The following is a 24,078-nucleotide window of genomic DNA, read 5'->3' on the forward strand; positions in this document are numbered from 1 at the left end:
CAGTGGGCTAAGCACACAGCCTTGTGGGGATCCAATGTTCAGTGCTCAGTCAAAGCAGGATCTCCCAGTGGCCACACATTTTAATTCCACGTCCCATTCTCATTCTCATATGTCTATCCATGGCCTCCTCTACTGTCAAGATGAATCCAAACTCAGATTGGAGGAACAACACCTTATATACCGGCTGGGTAGCCTCCAACCTGATGGCATGAACACTGACTTCTCTAACTTCTGTTAATGCCTCTCCTCCCCTTCTTACCCCATCCCTGACATACTTAGTCCTGACGAAGGGTCTCGGCCCGAAATGTCGACAGCGCTTTTCCCTATAGATGCTGCCTGGCCTGCTGTGTTCCACCAGCATTTTGTGTGTGTTGTTTAAAATAGAATTGTTATATTTCCAAAAATAATGTATATCTGCTCCTGAGTGTGGTGGAGACCACATTAATAGATACTGGAAGTGGAGACAAATAAGTATCTCAAAGATTGGGAAACTAGCAGAGAAGAGGAGTTGAGGCCAGGGTAGATCAGCCATGATTATATTGAAGGGCAGCACAAGCCTGAGGAGCCTCGTGGTCTGCTCATGCCCCTCATGCTCTGTGATTGAAGTTTTAGGGCTTGCTGAGGTAAGTGGGAAGTTTTGCCTCACTGGTCTGTGTCGGCATCCAATGCTATACAAAGTTGCCAAGTTAAACACAGTTTACAGGAGAAAGGCAGGAGATTGGGGTTGAGAGGGAATATGGATCCGCCATGATGAAATGGTAGAGCAGACTCAATGGGCCAAATGGCCTAATTATGCTCTGTGGTCTTTTGTTTATGTTTCCAATGATTCTACATTTTTGTGGGATGTTGCATTATTTCAAGGGAGATTTAAAAAAATGCTAAACTCTGTCCATGAGATAATCTTTTGCTATGAGAAAGCTGACTAGAATGCTTTTTAAATAAAATAATGCACTGTTTCTAAATGCAAATGGGAAGGAGATGATCTTTTATTTATTTCATGGATTTAGCAAGGCTATTTTTTATTGTCTCTGCAATGATTCATTTGCTCAGGCATTTCAGTTAAGTTAACCATATCGGTGGCATGGGATCACATGGGTCACACCAGTGAAGGTAAGGCCAACCTGGGCTTAACAGCAGATTTTCATCCCTATGGGACATTTGAAATACCACATTTCAAATACCACATTTTTATGACAGGTCAGTATTCATATGATATATTTTACACCAACTATATTCATTTTATTTCAAGTTAAATTTCCCACCTGTGGTGGGTCCAGTTCTTGTCTGTAGAGAAGAGCCTTGGATACTAATCCAGCAACTTCGCTGCTGTTCTGCCCTAACCACTTGATGTCAATGGACTGGAGACAGACTTTAATTAATGCCTGTCACTGGAACCTAACTCATTGTTTCACTTACACTTGCAGGCCAATTATGAGCTAAGCTGTTCCCTTGCTACTCCTTTGCACTGTGAGGTTGGAGACTTAAATTCCAAACAAGGTCCTATTAGCCTTGGGAAGAGATATTTGAAGACTGATGTCGAGCTACCATTAACCGGAGATTTTACTGGTAGGTTTATCTGGATGAATATTTACTGGAACATCCAATTTTAACTTTGTGCCGGAATGCAAACATTTTGTATGCTTCTTTTAAACATGCAAATAATATTTTCTTGCTGTGCAAACGTTTTGCTACTTTATTGGAATTTCAATAGAGGAATTCAGAACTGTCTATAAGTAAGTCTTGGAAATATCAGCATATCAGGAAGCTTTCATAGAGATGAGAGTTAACTTGACCATTGTAGATAACAGGAAGTGAGAAGATGGAGCAGGAAGTTACAAGAAGTCATTGGTAGATCAAGTGAACGCTAACACCACATCAAGTGTAATTCAGGTTGGTGATGTATGAGATGCCACACATGTATCACTAGAAATGACTGTGCTTTGTTTTCTGAATATTATAAACTAAGAAAACTAGAGAAGCAGGGTTTTAGGTAAGTATTAAATGGTTGTATTTTCACACTGGTGCAAATTCAAACATAAAAACTGAAATATCTTTTGGCATCAGTGGTGAGAGAGGTTTTTAAATTTGTGCTGCTTGTCCAGTTCAGTATTTCTATCATCTGTTTCAATTTAGGATATGCATTATTGACAGAATCTTGATCCTGAGATACTGTTCTAATTGTTATTTCTTTATTTCCAGTGGTGGGCAGATCAGTGGTGATTCACAATACCGATCATAACAAAAGCTTGAAGGATTGTGCTAACATTGTTGCCGATTATAACATGAAATCACTTAAGTTTCCAAATGTGGACTCATTCAGCAGGTAAGAATTAAAGTGGAGAAAGGCTACAAAGCACCGAATGTGGAATTGTGTAGTACCTACATAGTTGGTGCTACCTACATATTCAGCTGCGGGTCGCTGATAAAATGAGGTTTGGTGTGGACCACAATGATGAAGTTTGCACATGAATGTTGAGGAACTGAACAGGTCAGGCTATGGAGGAAAATGATCACTTGGTGTTGAGGGCTGAGAGTCTTTATCAGGACAGGAAAGGGAGAGGATAGAATTCAATACGAAAGGGCTAGCAGAGGAGCAAGAGCTGGCAGGTAAGAGGGAACAAGTAGGTTGTGGATTCTCTTGAATTCCTGGATGCCTCCATTTGGGGATTTTTGGCTTTTTGTTTTCTGATGCAGTGGTAATAGTATTGGTTCTGCTTGAACTGCTTATGCCCTGAACTAGAACATGCCATTATCTTTGGCTCCAATTCTACCTAACTATGACCTTAACATAGTCTTTCCATAACCAACAGAGCAGCTGATTCATCCAACCTGCCCCATCATTCAGTCAGGTTCAGCCGTAACTTTTCTGTACCAGTTCCTGGTAAACCTCAGTTCCTTGAACTTTATTTATGTATCTTCACCTTAAATATTTGGCTTCCATCACCATAGTAGGCAGAGAATTCCTGAACCATTGCCTTCTAAGAGAAGGTTTCTCTCCACTTCTGGATCTAGATCTACAGATTCACTTTCAAGGACTCTTTACAGCTGTTGTTCTCAGTATTAATTTTTATTTGAGCTCTTCATCTTTTCTCTCATTGGTTGTTTGTCACTCTATGCATACTGTTTCATGAAATTCTATTGTATTTCTTTTTCTCCCCCCTATAAAAGCCAAGAAGAATATGATTCTCAATGTAGTGTATGGTAACATTTATGTACTTTGATGATAAACTTACTTTGGAAGTTGACCAGCTTGGAATGAGTGGTCCTTTATTTTCTAGTTTGTGACTCTCCCAGTAGTGACAGGTGGGACTTCCTTTCTACAACTTCTTCTCTGCATTTCAGGAATCAGGCAGGTATGCCAGTTACCTTGGCTGGTACTGGTAGAAAGCATAGCAGCATAGCAACCACCACCAGCCCAAGGTTTTCTTAAATGCCTCTTCCCTCCCATCTGGCTCTCTGGAGGACTTCATTGTATTATACTTCCGCTAAGATGTCAGTACTTCCAGTCACACAGCTTTTACGGGGTCAACAAAAGGTCCTCTTTAAATGTATTTTTGTGATCACAAGATCCAGCTATACATTAAGAACATAAAGCATTGCAGGTCTTCCCCTTCAGCGAGTTACTCGTTGACGGAGTTCAAGGAGGCGTACAGTCTAACAGCGAGTGACCGTCTTGATTGCAAGACCCTTTTGGACATCGCTAATGTGGAATGCTGCAAGTTCAATTTACTGACTTGGTGGCTGAGATCAGGGGCAGATGGCGGGGCAGCTGTGAGGACTAGGCCTTGCAGCCACCCACCGAGGAGAGGCATCTGAGCCGGTGTGCTCCACTGGGGGTGGTATGACGCAGCATCCAGGCTGGGGGCACTGCTGCCCCCCCCATCCCATGTTCACTCGGTGGAAGGTGAGCTCTGTAGTGATCGACTGCTGATTTCTGTGGCATTCAATAGACTCAAAGCCTCTAGCCTGTTGTTACCTGTTTACAGCTGCCAGAAGACAGGTGTCAAAGTTGGTGCACTCTACCGGGGGCAGTGTGGCAGGAGTTGGTAGAGGGCCCACCCCCCCATATTTGCTCAGCAGAAGACAGGCTGTATTGTGGTTGACTGCAGATTTCTGTGGCAGTGATGGACTCAGGATCTGGACGATATATATATATATATATATACCTTCCGCGTGGTTGCATTTTCCTGATATCCTATATACACGTTTATTGTGTATGTGCGAGGACTAGGCCTCAAGCTGTTTACAGCTGCCAGTAGAGAGGCATCAGAGCCGGGTCCCTCCACCAGAGGCAGGGCGGCGTGGCGTCCGCTCTGAGGTTGGTGCTGCCTGACAGTCCATGCTTGACAGAAGACAGCCTCATTATGGTCAACTGCAGATTTTTGTAGCTTGAGTCTGGACTTCGTTATTGCATGGCTGTACCTTAATGTGCTTGCTATCTTGTACGTGCTATGTGTGCTTTGTGCTGTGTGACTGTCAGTACTGTGTTCCCCACCTTGACCACTGAGTAACACTATCTCATTTAGCTGTATTCATGTATGGTTGAATGACAATTAAACTTGAATTGAATGAATTCTGTTTTTCTCCTCATGGTGTCACTTTGTGTACTGCTGCTTCTAAAATGTCTTTTCTCCCCTTACAATGCAGTTGATGAAACTGATAATGGTGATCATGACAGCTTTAGCACTTCCATTCCTGACCTAGTGATTTGTATCAGAGGATATTTGTGCTTGTCCTCACTTTTTATCCTATCAGTTGTTAGATTCAGAGAACCCCCTCCCCCTCCATGTTTACAGCTTCCTCACAGCTTGTTGCTGGGCTTCCTCAAAGGCAAATTTTATCTAAAGTCTGTGCTCCTGATTCCCGCCAAAATATTCCACCCTACCCTTATCCATGGCTGATTTACCAATTATATTCTCATTCTGAGAAACAGTTAACAACTTTGTTTTAATGCAGTCCTCCCAGTCCAGACTGTTTCTCTTCCAGTGCGATCTGGTGCGATGCACAAATCTCAAATAATTGCCTTGAGTACTGAGCAAAAATTAGTTTTAATAATAGTGAACAATTGTGGTCCCACCACAAATCCTTGTGGAACACCATTAATGTCACTTCTTTGCTGGTTTATTTGAACCTTGAACAGAAAACCATGGAAAAAGTCAGCAGGTCAGGTAACATCTGTGGAGAGAGAAACAGAGTTAATGCGTCAGGCTAAAAGAACTTTCATTGGGAGTCTTGTGATGAGTACCTTATCAGAGGCCTGAGGAACTTCAAATATATTATGTCTGCTGTTACACAATAGCAACAAAACACAGTTTTCCTTTTTACTATCCTCAATAACTAAAAACTTATTTCCAGTTTTTGTGTGTTCTTTGTTGTCTTGACACAAGGATTCCATGATCCTTTTGCTGACTCGAAGCTAATTGATTAATAGTTCACTGAATGTGTTTGTAAAATAATTTACAATACTGCAGATAACAATACATATAATTTATCAGAATCAGGTTTATTTATCACTGACGGGTGTTGTGAAATTTGTTAACTTAGCAGCAGCAGTTCAATGTAAAACATAATATAGAAGAAAAATAAATAAATAAGTAAATCAATTACAGTATACATATTTTTAGAGACTCCTGGATAGCTACATTGTGCTTAGAAAAAGAGGGCTATAATTAACCCTAGGCAATTTCTAAAGTAAGTACATATTTGGCACAGCATTGTGGGCTAAAGGGCCTGTATTGTGCTGTAGGTTTTCTATGTTTCTATTTGTATTGAATAGATTAAAAACCATGCAAAAACAGAATTAATTTTTTTTTTTAAAAGTGAGGTAGTGTTCATGGGTTCAATGTCCATTTAGGAATCAGAAGGCAGAGGGAAAGAAGCTGTTCCTGAATTGCTGAGTATGTGCTTTCAGGCTTCTGTACCTCCTACCTGATGGTAACAATGAGAAAAGGGCATGCCCTGGGTGCTGGGGATCCTTACTAATGGATATTGCCTTTCTGAGACACCAATCCCTGAAAGTGTCTTGGGTACTCAGTAGGCTAGTACCCAAGATGGAGGCAACTAAATTTACAACCCTCAGCAGTTTCTTTCTGTCCTGTACAGTAAACCACTCCCCCCCCACACCAGACAGTGATGTCGCCTGTCAAAATGCTCTCCACAGTACAGATAAAGAAGTTAGAGTGTTTCTGTTGACATAACAAATCTCTTCAAATTCCTAATGAAGTATAGGCACTGTCTTGCCTTCTTTATAACTACATCGATATGTTGGGACCAGGTTAGATCCTCAGAGATCTTGACACCCAGGTACTTGAAGCTGCTCACTCTCTCCATCTGATCCCTCTATGAAGATTGGTATGTGTTCCTTTGTCTTACCCTTCCTGAAGTCCATAATCAGCTCTTTCATCTTACTGACATTGAGTGCTAGGTTATTGTTGTGACATCACTCCACTAGTTGGCATATCTCACACCTGTACGCCCTCTCGTCACCATCTAAGATTGTACCAACAATGGCTGTATCATCAGAAAATTTATGGATGGCATTTGAGTTACACCTGGCCACACAGTCATGGGTATAGAGAGTAGAGCAGTGGGCTAAGCACACACCCCTGAGATGCACCAGTGTTGATCGTCAGCGAGGAGGAGATATTGTCAACAATCCGCACAGATTGTGGTCTTCAGGTTAGGAAGTCGAGGATCCAATTGCAGAGGGAGGTACAGGTTCTGTAACTTCTCAATCAGGATTGTGGGAATGATGGTGTTAAATGCTGAGCTATAGTCGATGAACAGCATCCTGACAAGGGTGTTTGTATTGTCCAGGTGGTCTAACCCGTGTGAAGAGCCATTGAGATTGCAGCTGTCTTAGACCTATTTTGGTGATAGGCAATTTGCATTGGGTCCTGGTCCTTGCTGAGGCGGGAGTTCAGTCTAATCATGACCAGCCTCTCAAAGCATTTCATCACTGTTGATGTGAGTGCTGCTGGTGATGGTCATTAAGGCAGCTCACATTATCCTTCTTAGGCATTGGCATAATAAAATACAGAACATTCACGACCCATTTAAAATTGTAGCAAGACTATAGTTTCATTTAATAATGATAAGGGGAAATGAGAAAGAGAAAACCCAAAGATCTCAGTTCATTTTCCATGCGGAGGGCTACCTGGGATTCTGTTTTTGGAGTGTTGTGCCCCACACTTTCCCCTCTCTTTAGAGAGCTGAACTCTCATCTGTTACTGATTGGACTGGAGGAGAAACTGCATTGAAGTACAGAAAGTTGTTAACTGTTTCTCAGACTGAGAATATAATTGGTAAATCAGCCATGGATAAGGGTAGGGTGGGATATTTTGTTGGGAATCAGGAGCACAGCAAGAAAAAAACTTGTAAATGAGGAAGCCTATCAACAAGATGTAAGGAAGCTGTAAACGTGGAGGGGGATTCTCAAATCTGATGACTGACAGGATAAGAAGTGAGGACAAGCACAAATGTCCTCTGATACAAATCACTGCCTTTGAAGACAAACAAAGGAAAGTCTGCGGATGCTGGAAATCCAAGCAACACACACAAAATGCTGGAGGAACTCAGCAGGTCAGGCAGCATCTATAGAAAAAAAAAACCAGTGGACATTTCGGGCCGAAACCCTTTAGCAGGATTAGGAAAAAAAGACAAGAAGTAGATTTAAAAGTTGGGGGGAGGAGAGAGAGAGAAACACCAGGTGACAGGTGAAACCTAGAGGGCAGGAATAAAGTAAAGAGCTGGGAAGTTTATTGGTGAAAGAGACAGAAGGCTACGGAAGAAAGAAAAGTGGGGAGGAACGCCAGAGGGAGATGATGTACAGGTGAGAAGGCAAGGTGAGAGAGGGAAAAGGGGATGGGAAATGGTGAAGGAGAGGGGTTTGGTGGGCATTACCAGAAGTTTGAGACCTCGATGTTCATGCCATTGGTTGGAGGCTAACCAAACGGAATGTAAAGTGGTGTTCCTCCAACCTAAGTGTGGCCTCATCACAACAGTGGAGGAGACCATGGATGGACATACCAGAATGGGAATGGGAAGTGGAATTGAAATGGATGGCCACTGGGAGATCTCGCTTCTTCTTGCAGACCATAGGTGTTCCCAATCTATATTGGGTCTCACCAATATACAGGAGGCCACACTGGGAGCACCAGACACACTAGATGACCCCAACAGACTCACAGGAGAGTGTTGCCTCTCCTGGAGGGACTGTTTAGGGCCCTGAATGGTAGTGAGGGTGGAAGTGTAGGAGCAGGTGTAGCACTTTTTCTGCTTACAAGGATAACTGTCAGGAAGGGGATGGACAAATGGATAAAGGAGTCACATAAAGAGCGATTGCTGCAGAAAGTGGGGGCAGGGTGGGGGTGGAGGGAAAGATGTGCTTGGTGGTGGGATCCTGTTGGAGCTGATGAACGTTTTGGAGAATTACGTGCTGGATGCGGAAGCTGGTGGGGTGGTAGGGGAGGATTAAGAGGTACCCTGTCCCTGGTGTGGTGGCAGGAAGATGGGATAAGAGCAGATGCGTGAAATGGAAGAGATGTGGTTGAGGGCAGCGTTGATGGTGGAGGAAGGGAAGCCCCTTTCTTTGAAAAAAGAGAACATCTGCTTTGTACTAGAATGAAAATTCTCATCCTGAGAGCAGATGTGGCAGAGACAGAGGAATTGAAAGACAGGGATGTTGTTTTTACAAGTAGCAGGGTGGGAAGAGATATAGTCCAGGTAGCTGTGAGATCTGTTGGTTTATAATACACATCAGTGGATAAGCTGTCACAGACACTTCACCCGTGAGTCTGTTGGAGTTATATACTGTGTCTGGTGCTCGCAGTGTAGCCTCCTGTATATCGGTGAGACCTAATGTAGATTGGGAGACCGCTTGGCCAAGCACCTATGCTCCATCCACCACAAAAAGTGGGATCTCCTAGTAGCCACCCATTTTAATTCCACTTCCCACTCCCATTCTACTGTTGTGATGAGGCCACACTCAAGTTGGAGGAACAACACCTTGTATTCCATCTGGGTAGCCTCCAACTTGATGGCTTGAACATCGATTTCTCAAACTTCTGGTAATGTCCCCTGCCCACCCCCCTTCACAATTCCCCATCCCCTTTTCTCTCTCCTTCCTTATCTCCTCACCTGCCCATCACCTCCTTCTGGTGTTCCTTCTCCCCTTTCCTTTCTTCCATGGCCTTCTATCCTCTCCTATCAGATTTCCTCTTCTCTAGCCTTGTATCTCTTTCACCAATCAACTTCCCAGCTCTTAGCTTCATCCCTCCCCCTCCAGGTTTCACCTATCACCTATTATTTCTCTCTCCCCTCCTCCACCTTTTAAATCTACTCCTCAGCTTTTTTTCTTCAGTCCTGCTGAAGGGTCTCCACCCAAAATGTCGACTGTACTCTTTTCTTTCGTGTTACCTGGCCTGCTGAGTTCCTCCAGCATTTTGTGTGTACTGCCTTTGAAGATTATGGTGGCCAACTATTGTGCTATTAAATCTCCCTATTGTACGCAGTAAAATGCTCATCAGGTCAGTCACGTATTGTATTTTATTGTACAGAATGTACACGTACCATTTTTTCACACTTACTTGTTTTTTTCCCTGAATGCAGGTAAGGGATTTTTCAAATCTATCCATGAACCCATTTGTCTTTTAGGTGCAATCAATTCTCCGTCTATTGTCTGCCTCTCTTGTAAAAGAGAAAAGCTAGTTCCAGGGTATTGGTATTGTATTTCTGGATGCCATGAAATGCAGAATTGAGTTACTGATCTTTTCCAGGTGAAACTGTGCAAAATGCAGTGATGGACTGGGCAGCTCCAATCAGCATCTGCGTTACCGTGTCCATTGTGTTTCCAGTGTCCGACGAGCATTTGTCTTGCAATGCATGTTCAAAGCCTTTCTGATATGAATTGGAGGAGCTTCCAAATAGCAGACAATCGCATAGTAGCGCAAAATAAATCATGAAGCACATGACCCTCACGATGAATGAAAACAGTTGTAGAGGAATGAGGAAACATCTACTATCAAGAGATGTCTGAGATGCATTGGTTCCTCTATTCGCAGCAATTATTTATTTTTGATGGCTCTTCCGGTTTCAATTGTTACAATATGATATAAATATATCTCAATGCACTCACCTAATTTCTGTTCCTGGTTTTAATAATAAAAATATAAAAATTGTGTTATGAAAGAGGTAATGGCTGTCAGCTTGGCTTGATTCCTGGCACACCAGGCACTCTTATGACTAAAGCTGAAACAGTTGGTGTTGCTGTCACCACCACAGATGCTATACCAGAAAAAGTGGTAATGGTGGCAAAAACACTAACTACTTAATATTTTCATTTAATGAAAATGCTTCATTTATACAAAGTTTAAATATTCCTTCACCAACTGTGGATTCGCCCTCACCTGACACTTGGAGGAAGCAGAATCATATTTACTATCACTGAGTGTGTGTTTTTGCAGTATCTGTATAGAGAGACATTAAATCTATAAATTACATAAATAAATAGTGCAAAAAAAGGAATAAATAGGTAGTGTTCATGGTCCATTCAGAAATCTAATGGTGGTGAGGAAGAAGCTGTCTCTAAAGCATTGAGTCTTTATGCTCCTGTACCTCCTCCCTAGTAGTAGTAACAAGAAGAGAGCATGCCCCAGATTGTGAGGGTCCTTAATGACAGATGCTGCCTTCTTGAGGCAGCACCTGTTGAAGATATCCTCGGTGGTGAGGAGGTTGTGCCCACGATGGAGCTGGCATAAGGTGTGATTAAATGTTCAAAGAAAATTTATTACCTAAGTACCTACTGTATACATCACCATATAGTACAACTTGAGATTCATTTTCTTGTGGGGCATTCACAGTAATTCCAAGAAATACAATGGAATCAATGAAAGACCACACCCAACCGGGTGGAAAAGCAACCAGTGTGCAGAAGACCACAAACTGTGCAAATACAAAAAGAAAGAAAAAAAAGCAATAAATGCCAGGAAATTGAGATGATGAATCCTTGAAAGTGAGTCCCTAGTTTGTGGGAACAGTTCGGTGATGGGGCTAATGAAGTTATTTCCTCTGGTTCAAGAGCCTGATGTTTTAGGGGTAACAACTGTTTCTGAACCTGGTAGTGTGGATCCTGAGGCTCATCTAGCTTCATTCTGATGGCTGGAGTGTGTAAGTCTGGCCAAATTATAAAAGAAATATTAAGAAAATACCCAGTCCTGCAGTTGCATTTTATATTTTGTTGAAAGAGAAAAAGATAATATTAGCTATATTTGTCACATGTACATTGGAACATGCAGTGAAGTACATCAATGACCAACAGTCCAAAGACATGCTAGGGACAGCCCACAAGTCTCACCAAGCTTCCAGCAACAACATAGAATGTCCACAGCTAAACAATACATCTTTGTGATTTGGAAGGAAACTGGATTACCTGGAGGAAACCCGTGTGATCACAGGAAGAAAGTACGAATCTCTTACGCCCAGCGGAAGACATTAAACTCCAATCGCTGGTGCTGTAAAGTGTTACGATAACTGCTATGTTACCGTGCCACATTAACCACCAATAATAAGCTTCCCAAATGTTTGGTCAGTAAATATCACTCTGACAATTAGTCTGTTAACTTTCAAGTTTAGTCCCATTCCTCCCAGGTTTTATTATTAATTAAGGGACTTGTTCAGTAACAAATAACTGGCATTGCACAGATCTGAATGGTTTGAGTGTTGCATTGTCCAATCTCTTTTCAGCAAAATCACTCTGGCATCAACTCCACTTCAATGAAATTTATTAATAGTCTGAAAATAATCTACTGGGAGTAATCTTGCACCAATTCATGACTTCCTTTGTAAATGATACTAAAACAGTTTTTACTTACAGCATGAACTCAGGGTAACTTAGTTCTGTTTACATTTTCTATTCATTCGGAGGGCACAGCATTTAATATCTGGTATTGTCAAGGAAACAGGATTATTATTTGAAACCTGCTAAATACACATCATGATAGGCTTTTGAAAAACACAAAAATCTTTCTGAAAAGGACATTGTACACGTCCTGACATTGGCTCAAGCTGCTGAGGGATTATTATAAATAATATTATGTGCCAAATGAATTCTCCATTTTCAACAGGAAATTCCAAGGGATGTAACTTCGGAGATTGATATTTCCCAGGCAGATTGCTGCTTCCCTAGTGATTACCTGCACCTTCCATGCTGGCCTTCATGCCACTGTACAGTGGCTGCTGTGGGGAATTTTAGTCAGTGAGGGAATGACAAGGTTTGCATCTGAATTCATGCAGGTCATATTTTAATGCAGTTTAGGGAAAATTCCCACAAGACTAATGATCTCAATTCCATATTTTCTTTTTTAGGAGAGCTTAATTGCACTTTAAATCTAAAAACACACTGTTGGTTTAACACAACAAATATGGGAAAAGTGAATTTTTTCATATTAACTGCTTTTTGCTACATGTTTTACAATCATTGGGCCTTTTGGTTCCCTCTCTGTCAGCCAGCATCTATGGAGGGGAATGAACAGTTGATGTTTCAGGCCTAGATTCATTATTAGGACTGAAAGGAAAGAGGAAGAAACCAGAATAAGAATGTGGGGGTGGGGGGGGGGGGGAATGCACAAGCTTGGTGAGATCAAAAAAAGGAGAAAGTGGTGGGTAGGGGAATGAAGTAAACAGCTGGGATGTGATAGGTGGATGAGGTGAAGTGCTGAAGAAGGAATCTGATAGGAGAGAAGGTCAATCCATGGAAGAAAGGGAAAGAGTTAGGGGCACCAAAGGGAGGTGGTGGGCAGGTGAGGGGGGCAACCAGAATGGTGAATGTGGAAAGAGAGAAGGAAGAGTGCGGAGAAATAGTTGTTCATGCCAAGAAAAGCAAAAGCAAACTTGGTCATGAATTTGAGCATGGACTGATTTGATGAATGATGTCTTTCTGTCAGTGGTAATTTTCTTATTTGAAACAAACTTCAAAACAATTTTACTTCAGTTCCTAGTAAGCCCACGGCTTCAAGCTCCTGCTGGTTTGGCATATACCAACAGGACAAATTAGACTTTGAGTAGATTAAACTGAAATACACTTCTCTTTCTAGGTATGAATTCCGCAAGACTGTTGCAGATACTCTAGATATTGCGATCTGGAGAGTAACTATTTTACCAGGGAGTCCATCTGAAGCTCCTGTAAAAGAATGCCAGCAAGTCACTTTCTATGTGGCAGGCAAGTTTTTAAATGTTTTCTATTTTGCAGTTGCACCAGCCAGGCAGAAGAATGTTAATACATATTGAAATAGTCTTGTGTTCTTACACATTCAATGGGTCAGGGTGGCACAGAGTTAGTGTACAGCTATTACAGTGCCAGCAACCGGGTTCAGTTCTGCCACCGTCTGTAAGGCGTAGTGTGTGGTTTTGTCTGGGTGCTCTGGTTTCCTCCCACATTCCAAAGGCAATTGAGTTAGCAGATTAATTGGTCATATGGCTGTAACTGGGTGGCAGGGGTTTGTTGGATCAGATATGCCTTTTACCATGCTGTATCTTTAAATAAACTTCCCATCTTCATAATGATGTCAATAATTCTTTCAGTCTCTTCACTGGTGACACTTACTGTTTGACCATTTTACTTAGCTAAAACAATCTTTAAAATTTTTGCAAAATGCCAGTTAGTGCCTTAATTCCAGTAGGAGAATATTTAAATAATTAGGCCCAGGAAGGAAAATAAAAATTGTGTTTTGTTATTCAACAACAACATCACCCATTAACGTGAAGCAATCAGAAATCACCCTTGGTGTATTTCAGTATCGGTTATCATGTATGCTGAGTAGGCTAAATATTATTGGGCTGGAGGCATGCGGAGATGAGGAATTGAGAAGAATTTTTACCTTTACTTCTGCCTAATATATATTTATCTAATTTAGTTTATTGTTTGGAAGGAAAATCAGGTAAGGGGCAAAACAGAAAATTACTCACTGGAATTCAGAAGAATGAGGGGCGATCTCATTGAACGCTAGTGAATGTTGAAAGGCCTCAATGGAGTGAACATGGAGTGGTAGGGGAGTCTTAAGACCAGAGAACGCAACCTCAGAATTGAGGGACGTCCATTTAGCATGGAGATGACAAGGACTTTCTTTAGACGGAGAGTAGTGAGTCTGTGGAATTTGTTGCCACAGGCTGCCGTGGAGGCCAAGACATTGGGTGTATTTAAGGCAGAGGATGATAGATTCTTGATAAACCAGGGTTATGAGGAGAATGGATCAGCCATGATGAAATGGTGAAGCAGCCTTGATGGGCCTAATGTCTTATGGTCTAAAATCTGCCTTGCTTGAGCAGTGAAAGTTAACCAGTATCTAGTTCATGACGAGTGTGAGTGCTAAGGAAGTAATGAATAGCTCCCCGAAGCTGGAATGAGGAAAGTTATTTGTCTAAAGAGCAGGAAGGAGATGTATTCTTAGACTTCTGTGGAACCCCATCCAGTAAAGCATGATCAATTGTTCCGACAAAAAAGTATTATTTTGCTGACGATCAGCAGTTGAATATAAACTCTGGATCAGCCTGCCATGAGAAAGCTTGTTTGAATATTGCCCATGTAAACAATACTCATAGCCCGAACCTCACCTTCACTAATGTCTCAAAAAAACCTCAGTGAAATTTGTGAGACTAACTTGCTCTGTGGAAAGCCTTGCTTGACTCTCACAAATGCAAGTAAATCCCATCCCTTCCCTTCTCCAATAATTTCCCAATTAATGACCCTTCTACAGTTTCCTGGGTGTGGTGAACTACATATACCTGTCTGGACATGCCCCCTGCTGACTGCTCCTGTGGCCCTTCCCACTGACCATGGCTCCTCCCACAGACCCCGGTATAAAGGCGATTGAGGCCTGAGCCCGGTCCTCAGTCTCTAGGATGTAGTATGGTGGTCAACTACTGCTTGCCCTTTCTTCCGGTCAATAAAAGCTGATATCTTGCCTCACGTCTCAGAGAGTTATTGATGGTGCATCACTGGGTTAGCTCTTTTGTCCTTTACAAACAATGTAATAACGTAGCAGGTTGTATTACAATGGGTTAAAACTAGTTTTGTATGGTCTCTTTGCTCATCAATTTTGACAAAGAATTGCAAGTCAAAGGCTCAGGTCCAAATTCATTTACATACTGATTTCTTGTCAATTCTTTTTATTCTCCCCACATTCCCACTACCTCTCCTCCCCCTCCCCAGATTCTAGCACTCAGCTATAAAATTAAATTATAGTGGTCAGTTAAACCACCAGCCTTTGAGATGTGAGAGAAAACTTAACCCCCATGGTCCCAAGAGGAGCACATAAACATCCCACAGGCAGCATCTGCTGTGAGGATTGTACCAGGGTCTCTGGCCTTGTGAGGCAGAGACTCCACGGAGTGATAAAGACTTTTGGTGATTATTTCCAGCTTTTACAGAATACACAAATAGCTAGAAATCTGTTGTTGAAAAGCCATTTTAAGTAATAAACCTTTCAGAGATTAATAGCTGCTCAGATAATGTATGATGTATTTCTGAATTTGTTCATACACTGTGAAGTAAACTTATGAATGGATGACCTGCCTGATGTTTTAGCACATTGATAGGGTATTGCCTTTTCCATAGTGAATCTTACTCCAGTCTGTTCCAGATGAGAGGTTTAAGTCTCAAGGAGGAAATAATGAGCCAGAATCCAAATCAATTACAGTTTGCCTCTTAGGGCCATTGTCTGAGGGAGGACTGGGAACAAATGATTGATTTACCTCACAGTAGGAGAATTTTATGGGTGAGTGGGTGTGTGAAGAATATTCTTTTCTTGTTAGTCTGTGTTAAGTATTGTAAACAATACTAAGAAGATTTATTCCAGTTTCTCTCTCTTGTGATACTGTAAATATATTCCATGTGGATAGTTTTTGTAATTTTCCAAAACAATCAACAGTAGAACTCTCCCTAATGCTTGCTAATGAGAAAAATAATTTCCAGATGACATCCTGTCTTAAAATCGTTTCAGTAAACATGTTTACATAAGATATCAAAATTAGTTCATCTCAAATGATGTAGTTATTATTTTTGTGACCCATTGAAAGATCAATTTGTGGCATTAGAGGTGTGAAATAGTGAAAAATCTATGAAAATGTTCTTTGTGAACTTGTACCATGTCTTAAAACAAAATGTTATTCACTGGAGATGGATCAAAGTTTAGCTGCAGGTGAACAGGTGTGTGAATTAGAAAGAAATAAAACTAAGTTACTGGTGCAATTGGTTACATACGACCTGTATGGGATTGTTGGAATGGTTGGCGTTGGGAGGGGAGAACTGGGTTGATGGGCTGAGGAAGAAAGTGTCAGTGACCTAAATTCCCTTGTCAGAACTGGAAGAGAATTCTGGGTACTTTTGCCTCTGTAAGTAAAACATACAACAACATATTTAAATTAGTTATCTTCTGTGTTTTGCAATTTGGCTTTCTTACTGGGACTGTGTGAAAGAAAACTAGCTCCTGCAGCTTGATTTGTTTTGTTGTCAAATTAGACTTGGATTTGAGAGTCAAGTGCTGAAAGGTATCCCACCTTCTTTGAATGTGTTTCTGTTCCTTTGCCAGAGATGGGCGTGTAATGCCTTGTGCATGTCCGTGGCCATACTATCTACTCAGCTGATTGATGAGGTTCTCACCCCAGAGTAACCGACTCAGTCTCATGAACTGAGGTATTGATCACTGCTTCATAGATAACCAGTGTATTGTTATGACAGAGAAGGCTATTCAGCTTATCAAGTTGCTCTTGTGCCTTGCCCAAACAGTAATGTGGTATGGGAGCAGACCCTTCAGCCCTTACTTCATGCCAACCCTGGAGCCCATTAAGCTAGTCCTATTTGGACTAATGGACTGGTACAGAGCCAACAACCTGTCTCTGAATGTGAACAAAACCAAAGAGATGGTGGTTGACTTCAGGAGGACACGGAGCGATGACTCCCCGCTGAACATCGATAGCATCTCGGTAGAGATTGTTAAGAGCACCAAATTTCTTAGTGTTCACCCAGCAGAGAGTCTCACCTGGTCCCTCAACACCAGCTCCATAGCAAAGAAAGCCCAGCAGTGTCTCTACTTTCTGGGAAGGCTGAGGAAAGTCCATCTCCCACCCCTCCCATCCTCATCACATTCTACAGGGGTTGTATTGAGAGCATCCTGAGCAGCTGTATCACTGCCTGGTTCAGAAATTGCACCATCTCGGATCGCAAGACCCTGCAGCAGACAGTGAGGTCAGCTGAGAAGATCATCGGGGTCTCTCTTCCCGCCATCACGGACATTTACACTACACGCTGCATCTGCAAAGGAAACAGCATTATGAAGGACCACACGCACCCCTCATACAAACTCTTCTCCCTCCTGCCATCTGGGAAAAGGCACCGAAGCATTTGGGCTCTCACAACCAGACTATGTAACAGTTTCTTTCCCCAAGCTGTCAGACTCCTCAATACCCAAAGCCTGGACTGACATCTTACTGCCCTATAGTCTTGTTTATAATTTATTGTAATGCCTGCACTGTTTTGTGCACCTTATGCAGACCTGGATAGGTCTGTAGATTTTTTCTGTGTTGTTTTTTTATGTAGCTCAGTATAGTTTTTGTACTGTGTCATGTAACACCATGGTTCTGAAAAAACGCTGTCTCATTTTTCCTGTGTACTGTACCAGCAGTTATGGTCGAAATGACAATAAAAAGTGACTTGACTTGACTTGACTTGATTTGCCCATTTCATATTCTTCCCAACCCCTCCTATCCATATACTTATCCAACTTTTTTTAAGGTATCCGTTAAGCAATCACATCAGTCTCATTCCATTAATGTTGCCCGATGAATTATTTCTCTCAAGGTCTTATCTACTCTGTTCTTTCTGAAGGCATTGATTGACTCTGTTTTCAATCATCCCCACAGGCAGTGAATTTCAGATTGTAAACACTTTCCGATTTCACCCCCCCACCCACCCCACCCTGGCCCTGACAGACTTCTTGAATATTCTGCTCCATGGTTTTGGTTTGGGAGCATCCATTGATGGGGATAACTTCCCGCTAACTACCCTTCTCTAAACCAACTTTGATCTCGTATATCTCTATAAAACCACTGTTGCATTCTGTATGATTATCATGGTCTACCAAAAATTGGGGTTATTTTCAGTTGAATTGGGGGGGGGGGAATCTATGCTGGAGGGTCATCTTGTTTTCCAGACACAACTTAATGTTGAAGTTGAAAATGACCTGTCACAAGCACAATATCAAAGCACTGTCCTTAACAACATTAACAGCAGTAACACTAATTTTTTCTGTGTGAAACCAATTGTCATTAGTGTTAACAATAAATTAGAAATGTACTGTTTTGCATTTACCATGACAGGGGTTGTTAAAGGATGTTAAGAAAAACGTGGTCAGTGCTGATGATGTTGCAATTCATCAACATTGTTGAACACATAGAATGAAGACTTCTTTTAATAGCTTTCTCTAGTGAGACTAAATGTATTTTTTCAGATGCTTTTGTTATTTTCCAAAACAATGAATACAAGAAGTTTCCTGTTGCATGCATCTCACATTACTAATGAGGAAAATAACTCTCAGAGTAAATTCTCACCTGGAGCCTTTTGATAGATCAGATACTAAAAATAGCTGTTTCTGAAAGGCGTTCATGTGTATTAGTGTTCAGCAACACCCCAGAAGATATGGCTGAAAACCAAAATGGTAAAATTGAAGAAATTGTTATTTCTGAACCTTTTATTTTGCTTTGAAATCAGAATCAGGTTTATTATTAATGACATACAGTATGTTATGAAATCTGCTGTTTTGCAGCAGCAGTGCAGTGTAAAACATAAAATTACTATAACATAAAACATAGAAAACCTACAGCACAATACAGGACCTTCGGCCCACAATACTGTGCCAAACATGTACTTAATTTAGAAGTTACTTTGTGATAAGTTACAATTTAAACACATTTGAAAAAATGAATAACAAGGTAGTATTCATGGCTTCATTGACTATTCAGAAATGGCCTTCATCAGCCGTGGGATTGAGTTCAAGAGCCAAGAGGTAATATTACAGCAATATAGGACCCTGGTCAGACCCACTTGGAATACTGTGCTCAGTTCTGGTTGCCTCACTACAGGAAGGATGTGGAAACTATAGAAAGGGTACAGGGGAGATTTGCAAGGATGTTGTCTGGTTTGGGGAGCGTGCCTTATGCGAATAAGTTGAGTGAACTTGACCTTTTCACCTTGGAGCAGTGGAGGATGAGAGGTGACCTGATAGAGGAGTATAAGATGATGAGGGGCATTGATTATGTGCATAGTCAAAAGCTTTTTCCCAGGGTTGAAATGGCTAACATGAGAGGGCACAGTATTAAGATGCTTGGAAGTAGATCCAGAGGAGATGTCAGGAGTAAGTTTTTTACGCAGAGAGTGTGAGTGTGTGGAATGAGCTGCTGGCGATGGTGGTGGAGGCAGATACAACAGGGTCTTTTAAGAAACTCCTGGATAGGCACATGGAGCTTAGAAAAATCGAGGGCTATGGGTCGCCCTAGGTAACTTCTGAAGTACATGTTCAGCACAGCATTGTGGGCCAAAGGGCCTGTATTGTGCTGTAGGTTTTCTATGTTTCTATGTGATGGCACAGGGGAAGAAGCTGTTCTTAAAAGATAGATTGTGGGTCTTCAGGCTCCTTTACCTTGTCCCTGATGGTAGTTCATAGATGCTGGAGATGTTCAGAATATAACTGCAGATGAGAGAAGGTGTAAATTAATCACTGCAACTTCAAGCTCTGGGATATTGTAACTCCAAGAAAACAGCAAAGGGTTTGTTTTGTGTTCAGTAGGGTGGGAGACTGGTGTATTGCTGAATATAGGTGTGGCCTGATTTCGATAGTTCCTAAAGCAAACATGCTTTATATGGCTCTGCAATGAAAGTAAAAGACAAGTATGATGCTCTTTTTGTCCTTCCTATGCCTGGCCTGGTGCGTCCTGCTCAGAGTAGCTAACAGAAATTACAGGCAGAGAGTAGTGGTTAGTACAACACTGTTACAGCCTGGGGCCTCAGAGTCTGGAGTTCAGTTCTGGTGTCCTCTCTATGTCCTCCCCTGGACTGTGTGGGTTTCCTTATGGTGCTCCAGTTTCCTCATACGGTCCTAAGATGTACCAGTTAGTAGGACAATTGGTCATTGTAAATTGTCCCGTGCTAAGGGTAAAGTTGAATTGTGGTTTGCTGGCAGCATGGCTTGAAGGGCTGAAGAGCCACACTGTGTTTCCTAATAAAAATAAATAGAATAAAAATAAAATAGACCAGGATGTGATGTAGATAGCATAAAAAGAAGCAAGCAGAGGCAGTTGGCACATTTTGTGTTCCACAGTTACCAAGGAGACATTGGTAAGGATCAATAAAAAGAAGCTGGGTTTAAGTGTATTGACTATGGTGTGAGTGAACCAGTGTTGGAGTGGGGAGTTGAAGCTTCAGCAAGGAGTGACATAGGCCATTTTGTTATTTATTCTCTCTTTATTTCTTATTTCTCTCTTAGAACGGGTGGGGGGGGGATGTCGGACAGGATAGTTGAATAGACAATAGACAATAGACAGTAGGTGCAGAAGTAGGCTATGCGTCCCTTCTAGCCAGCATTGCCATTCACTGTGATCATGGCTGATCATACACAATCAGTACCCCGTTCCTGCCCTCTCCCCATATCCCTTGACCCCGCGATCTATAAGAGCTCTATCTAACTCTCTCTTGAATGCATCCAGAGACTTGGCCTCCACTGCCTTCTGGGGCAGAGCATTCCACATATCCACCACTCTCTGGGTGAAAAAGTTTTTCCGCATTTCTGTTCTAAATGGTCTACCCCTTATTCTTAAACTGTGGCCTCTAGTTCTGGACTTACCCATCAGTGGGAACATGCTTCCTGCCTCCAATGTGGCCAATCCCTTAATAATCTTATATGTTTCAATCAGATCCCCTCTCATCCTTCTAAATTCTAGTGTATACAAGCCCAGTCGCTCCAATCTTTCAACATATGACAGTCCCGCCATTTCAGGAATTAACCTTGTGAACCTACGCTGCACTCCCTCAATAGCAAGAATGTCCTTCCTCAAATTTGGAGACCAAAACTGCACACAATACTCCAGGTGGGGTCTCACCAGGGCCCTATACAGCTGCAGGAGGACCTCTTTACTCCTATACTCAATTCCTCTTGTTATAAAAGCCAGCATGCCATTAGCTTTCTTCACTGCCTGCTGTACCTGCATGTATCTTTCATTGACTGATGTACAAGAACACCTAGATCTCATTGTACTTCCCCTTTTCCTAACTTGACTCCATTTATAGTAATCTGCCTTCCTGTTCTTGCCATCAAAGTGGATAACCTCACATTTATCCACATTAAACTGCATCTGCCATACATTTGCCCACTCACCCAACCTGTCCAAGTCACCCTGCATTCTCATAACATCCTCCTGACACTTCACACTGCCACCCAGCTTTGTGTCATCAGCAAATTAGCTAATGTTACTTTTAATCCCTTCATCTAAATCATTAATGTATATTGTAAACAGCTGCGGTCCCAGCACTGAACCTTGCAGTATCCCACTGGTCACAGCTGGTCACAGACCGAAAGGGACCAGTTAATCACTACTCTTTGTTTCCTGTCAGCCAGCCAATTTTCAGTCCATGTCGGTACTTTGCCCCCAATACCTTGTGCCCTAATTTTGCCCACTAATTTCCTATGTGGGACTTTATCAAAAGCTTTCTGGAAGTCCAGGTACACTACATCCAGTGGCTCTCCCTTGTCCATTTTCATAGTTACATCCTCAAAAAACTCCAGAAGATTAGTCAAGCATGATTTTCCCTTCATAAATCCATGCTGACTTGGACTGATTCTTCTACTGCTATCCAAGTGTGCTGTAATTTCCTCTTTTATAATTGACTCCAGCATCTTTCCCACCACTGACTGAATGCTCCTCATGGAATGTAGGAAGGCAAGGAAATCTCCAGTGTCCCTGACGATGACACCTACAAGTAGTGCATCCAGCTGCAGTTTCTGTATTAAGAAGTGGGAACTGAAACTGATGAATTCTGGATGATTCAGGAGGCTGAGGGGTTGATAGATAGGACATATAGGGAGGTAGTTGCACCTAAGGTGCAGGACATTGGTAACTGGGTGGCCATCAGTAGGGGGAAAGGGCTTAGGCAGCCAATGCAGATAACCTTATGGCTGTTCTCTTCAACAACAGGTATACCGCTTTGAATACTGATGGGGTGACCTAGCAGAGAAAAGCCTCTAGTGCTGGATGGGGAGGTTTAAAGTAAAGTTGTAGAGGATGAAACCAGAATTCCAGAACAGATTGTGGAGTGGTTATGGAGAAAGGTGTTGTTAAGCCTACATATAAAGTCAGGACTCGAAAGGTCGAGTGCGGTGGGACGACTGTTCTGAGCTGCATATATTTCAATGCAAGCAGTATTGTAGGAAAGTTGATGGGCTTAGGGCATGGATCACATATGACATAGTGAGACTTAGTTGCAGGGGGGGCAAGACTGGCAGCTCAACATTTCTGGGTTCTGTTGTTTTAAAGGGATTAAGGGGGGGAGGGGGGGGTGGTCAGGAAAAATGTCGTAGCAGTGTTCAGTCAAGACAGGCTGGAGGCATGTCTAGTGAGGCATGATGGGTAGAAATGAGGATTACGAAAAGTGTGACCACATTATGGGATTATATTATAGACCATTCAACAGTCAGTGGGATTTAGAAGAGCAAATTTGTAGAGAGACCATAGATTGCTGCAAGAAACACAAGGTTGTGATAGTAGGTGATATTAACTTTCCACATATTGACTGCAACTCCCATATTGTAAAAGGACTAGATGGGATAGAATTTGTCAAATGTGTCCAGGAAAATTTCCTTACTCAATATGTAGAAGAGTGTGTGATACTTGATTTCCTATCAGGACAAGTGATGGAAGTTTGTGTAGGGGAACGCTTTGAATCGATTGATAGTAGTCATGAGTTGCAAGATAATTATGGAAAAATATAGGTCTGGTCTATGGGTTGAAATTTGAAATTAGGGAAAGACCTATTTTGATATCAGAAAGGATCTGGCAAGAGTCGTTTGGGACAGGTTGTTTGCCGGCAAAGGTGTACTTGGTAAGTGGGAAACCTTCAAATGTGCAGAGTTTGTATTTCTGTCAGAATAAAAGGCAAGGATAACAGGTTTAGAGAACCTTGTTTTTTGGGACTTATTGAGGCCCTGGTTAAGAAAAAGCAGGTGCATAGCAGGTACAGGTGGGCAGGAACAAATGAGGTACATGAGGAGAATAAGAAATGAGAGAATAAGAAATGAAACAGAACAGTTAAGTATATGTTTGTCATATACATTAATGATCTGGATGATGGGGTGGTAAATTGGATTAGTGAGTATGCAGATGATACTAAGGTAGGTGGTGTTGTGGATAATGAAGTAGGTTTTCAAAGCTTGCCGAGAGATTTAGGCCAGTTAGAAGAGTGGGCTGAACGATGGCAGATGAAGTTTAATGCTGATAAGTATGAGGTGCTACATTTTGGTAGGAATAATCCAAATAGGACATACTTGGTAAATGGTAGGGCATTGAAGAATGCAGTAGAACAGAGTGATCTAGGAACAATGGTACATAGTTCCCTGAAGGTGGAATCTCATGTGAATAGGGTGGTGAAGAAAGCTTTTGGTATGCTGGTCTTTAAAAATCAGAGCATTGAGTATAGGAGTTGGGATGTAATGTTAAAATTGTACAAGGCATTGGTAAAGCTGAATTTGGAGAATTGTGTACAGTTCTGGTCATCGAATTATAGGAAAGATGTCAACAAAATACAGAGAGTACAGAGGAGATTTACTAGAATGTTACCTGGGCTTCAGCGCCTAAGTTACAGGGCAAGGTTGAACAAGTTAGGTCTTTATTCTTTGGAGCGTAGAAGGTTGAGGGGGGACTTGATAGAGGTATTTAAAAATTATGAGGGGGATAAATCAAGTTGACGTGGATAGGCTTTTTCCATTGAGAGTATGGGAGATTCAAACAAGAGGATATGAGTTGAGAGTTAGGGGGCAAACG

At 41.9% G+C, this 24,078-nt stretch overlaps 1 protein-coding gene across 1 annotated transcript in view; it reads left to right on the forward strand.

Annotated features, from left to right (window-relative positions):
* cusr (Copper-only SOD repeat protein) overlaps positions 1–24,078 on the forward strand; it is a 121,285-nt gene that overhangs the window by 72,834 nt on the left and 24,373 nt on the right. The window contains exons 6-8 of the mRNA XM_059947005.1: positions 1,425–1,566; positions 2,200–2,323; positions 13,092–13,216. Coding sequence (XP_059802988.1) covers positions 1,425–1,566; positions 2,200–2,323; positions 13,092–13,216 — 391 coding nt within the window. The remainder of the gene's footprint in view (positions 1–1,424; positions 1,567–2,199; positions 2,324–13,091; positions 13,217–24,078) is intronic.

Source organism: Hypanus sabinus, chromosome 22 (genome assembly GCF_030144855.1).
Source record: "Hypanus sabinus isolate sHypSab1 chromosome 22, sHypSab1.hap1, whole genome shotgun sequence".
Taxonomy (NCBI): Eukaryota; Metazoa; Chordata; class Chondrichthyes; order Myliobatiformes; family Dasyatidae; genus Hypanus; species Hypanus sabinus.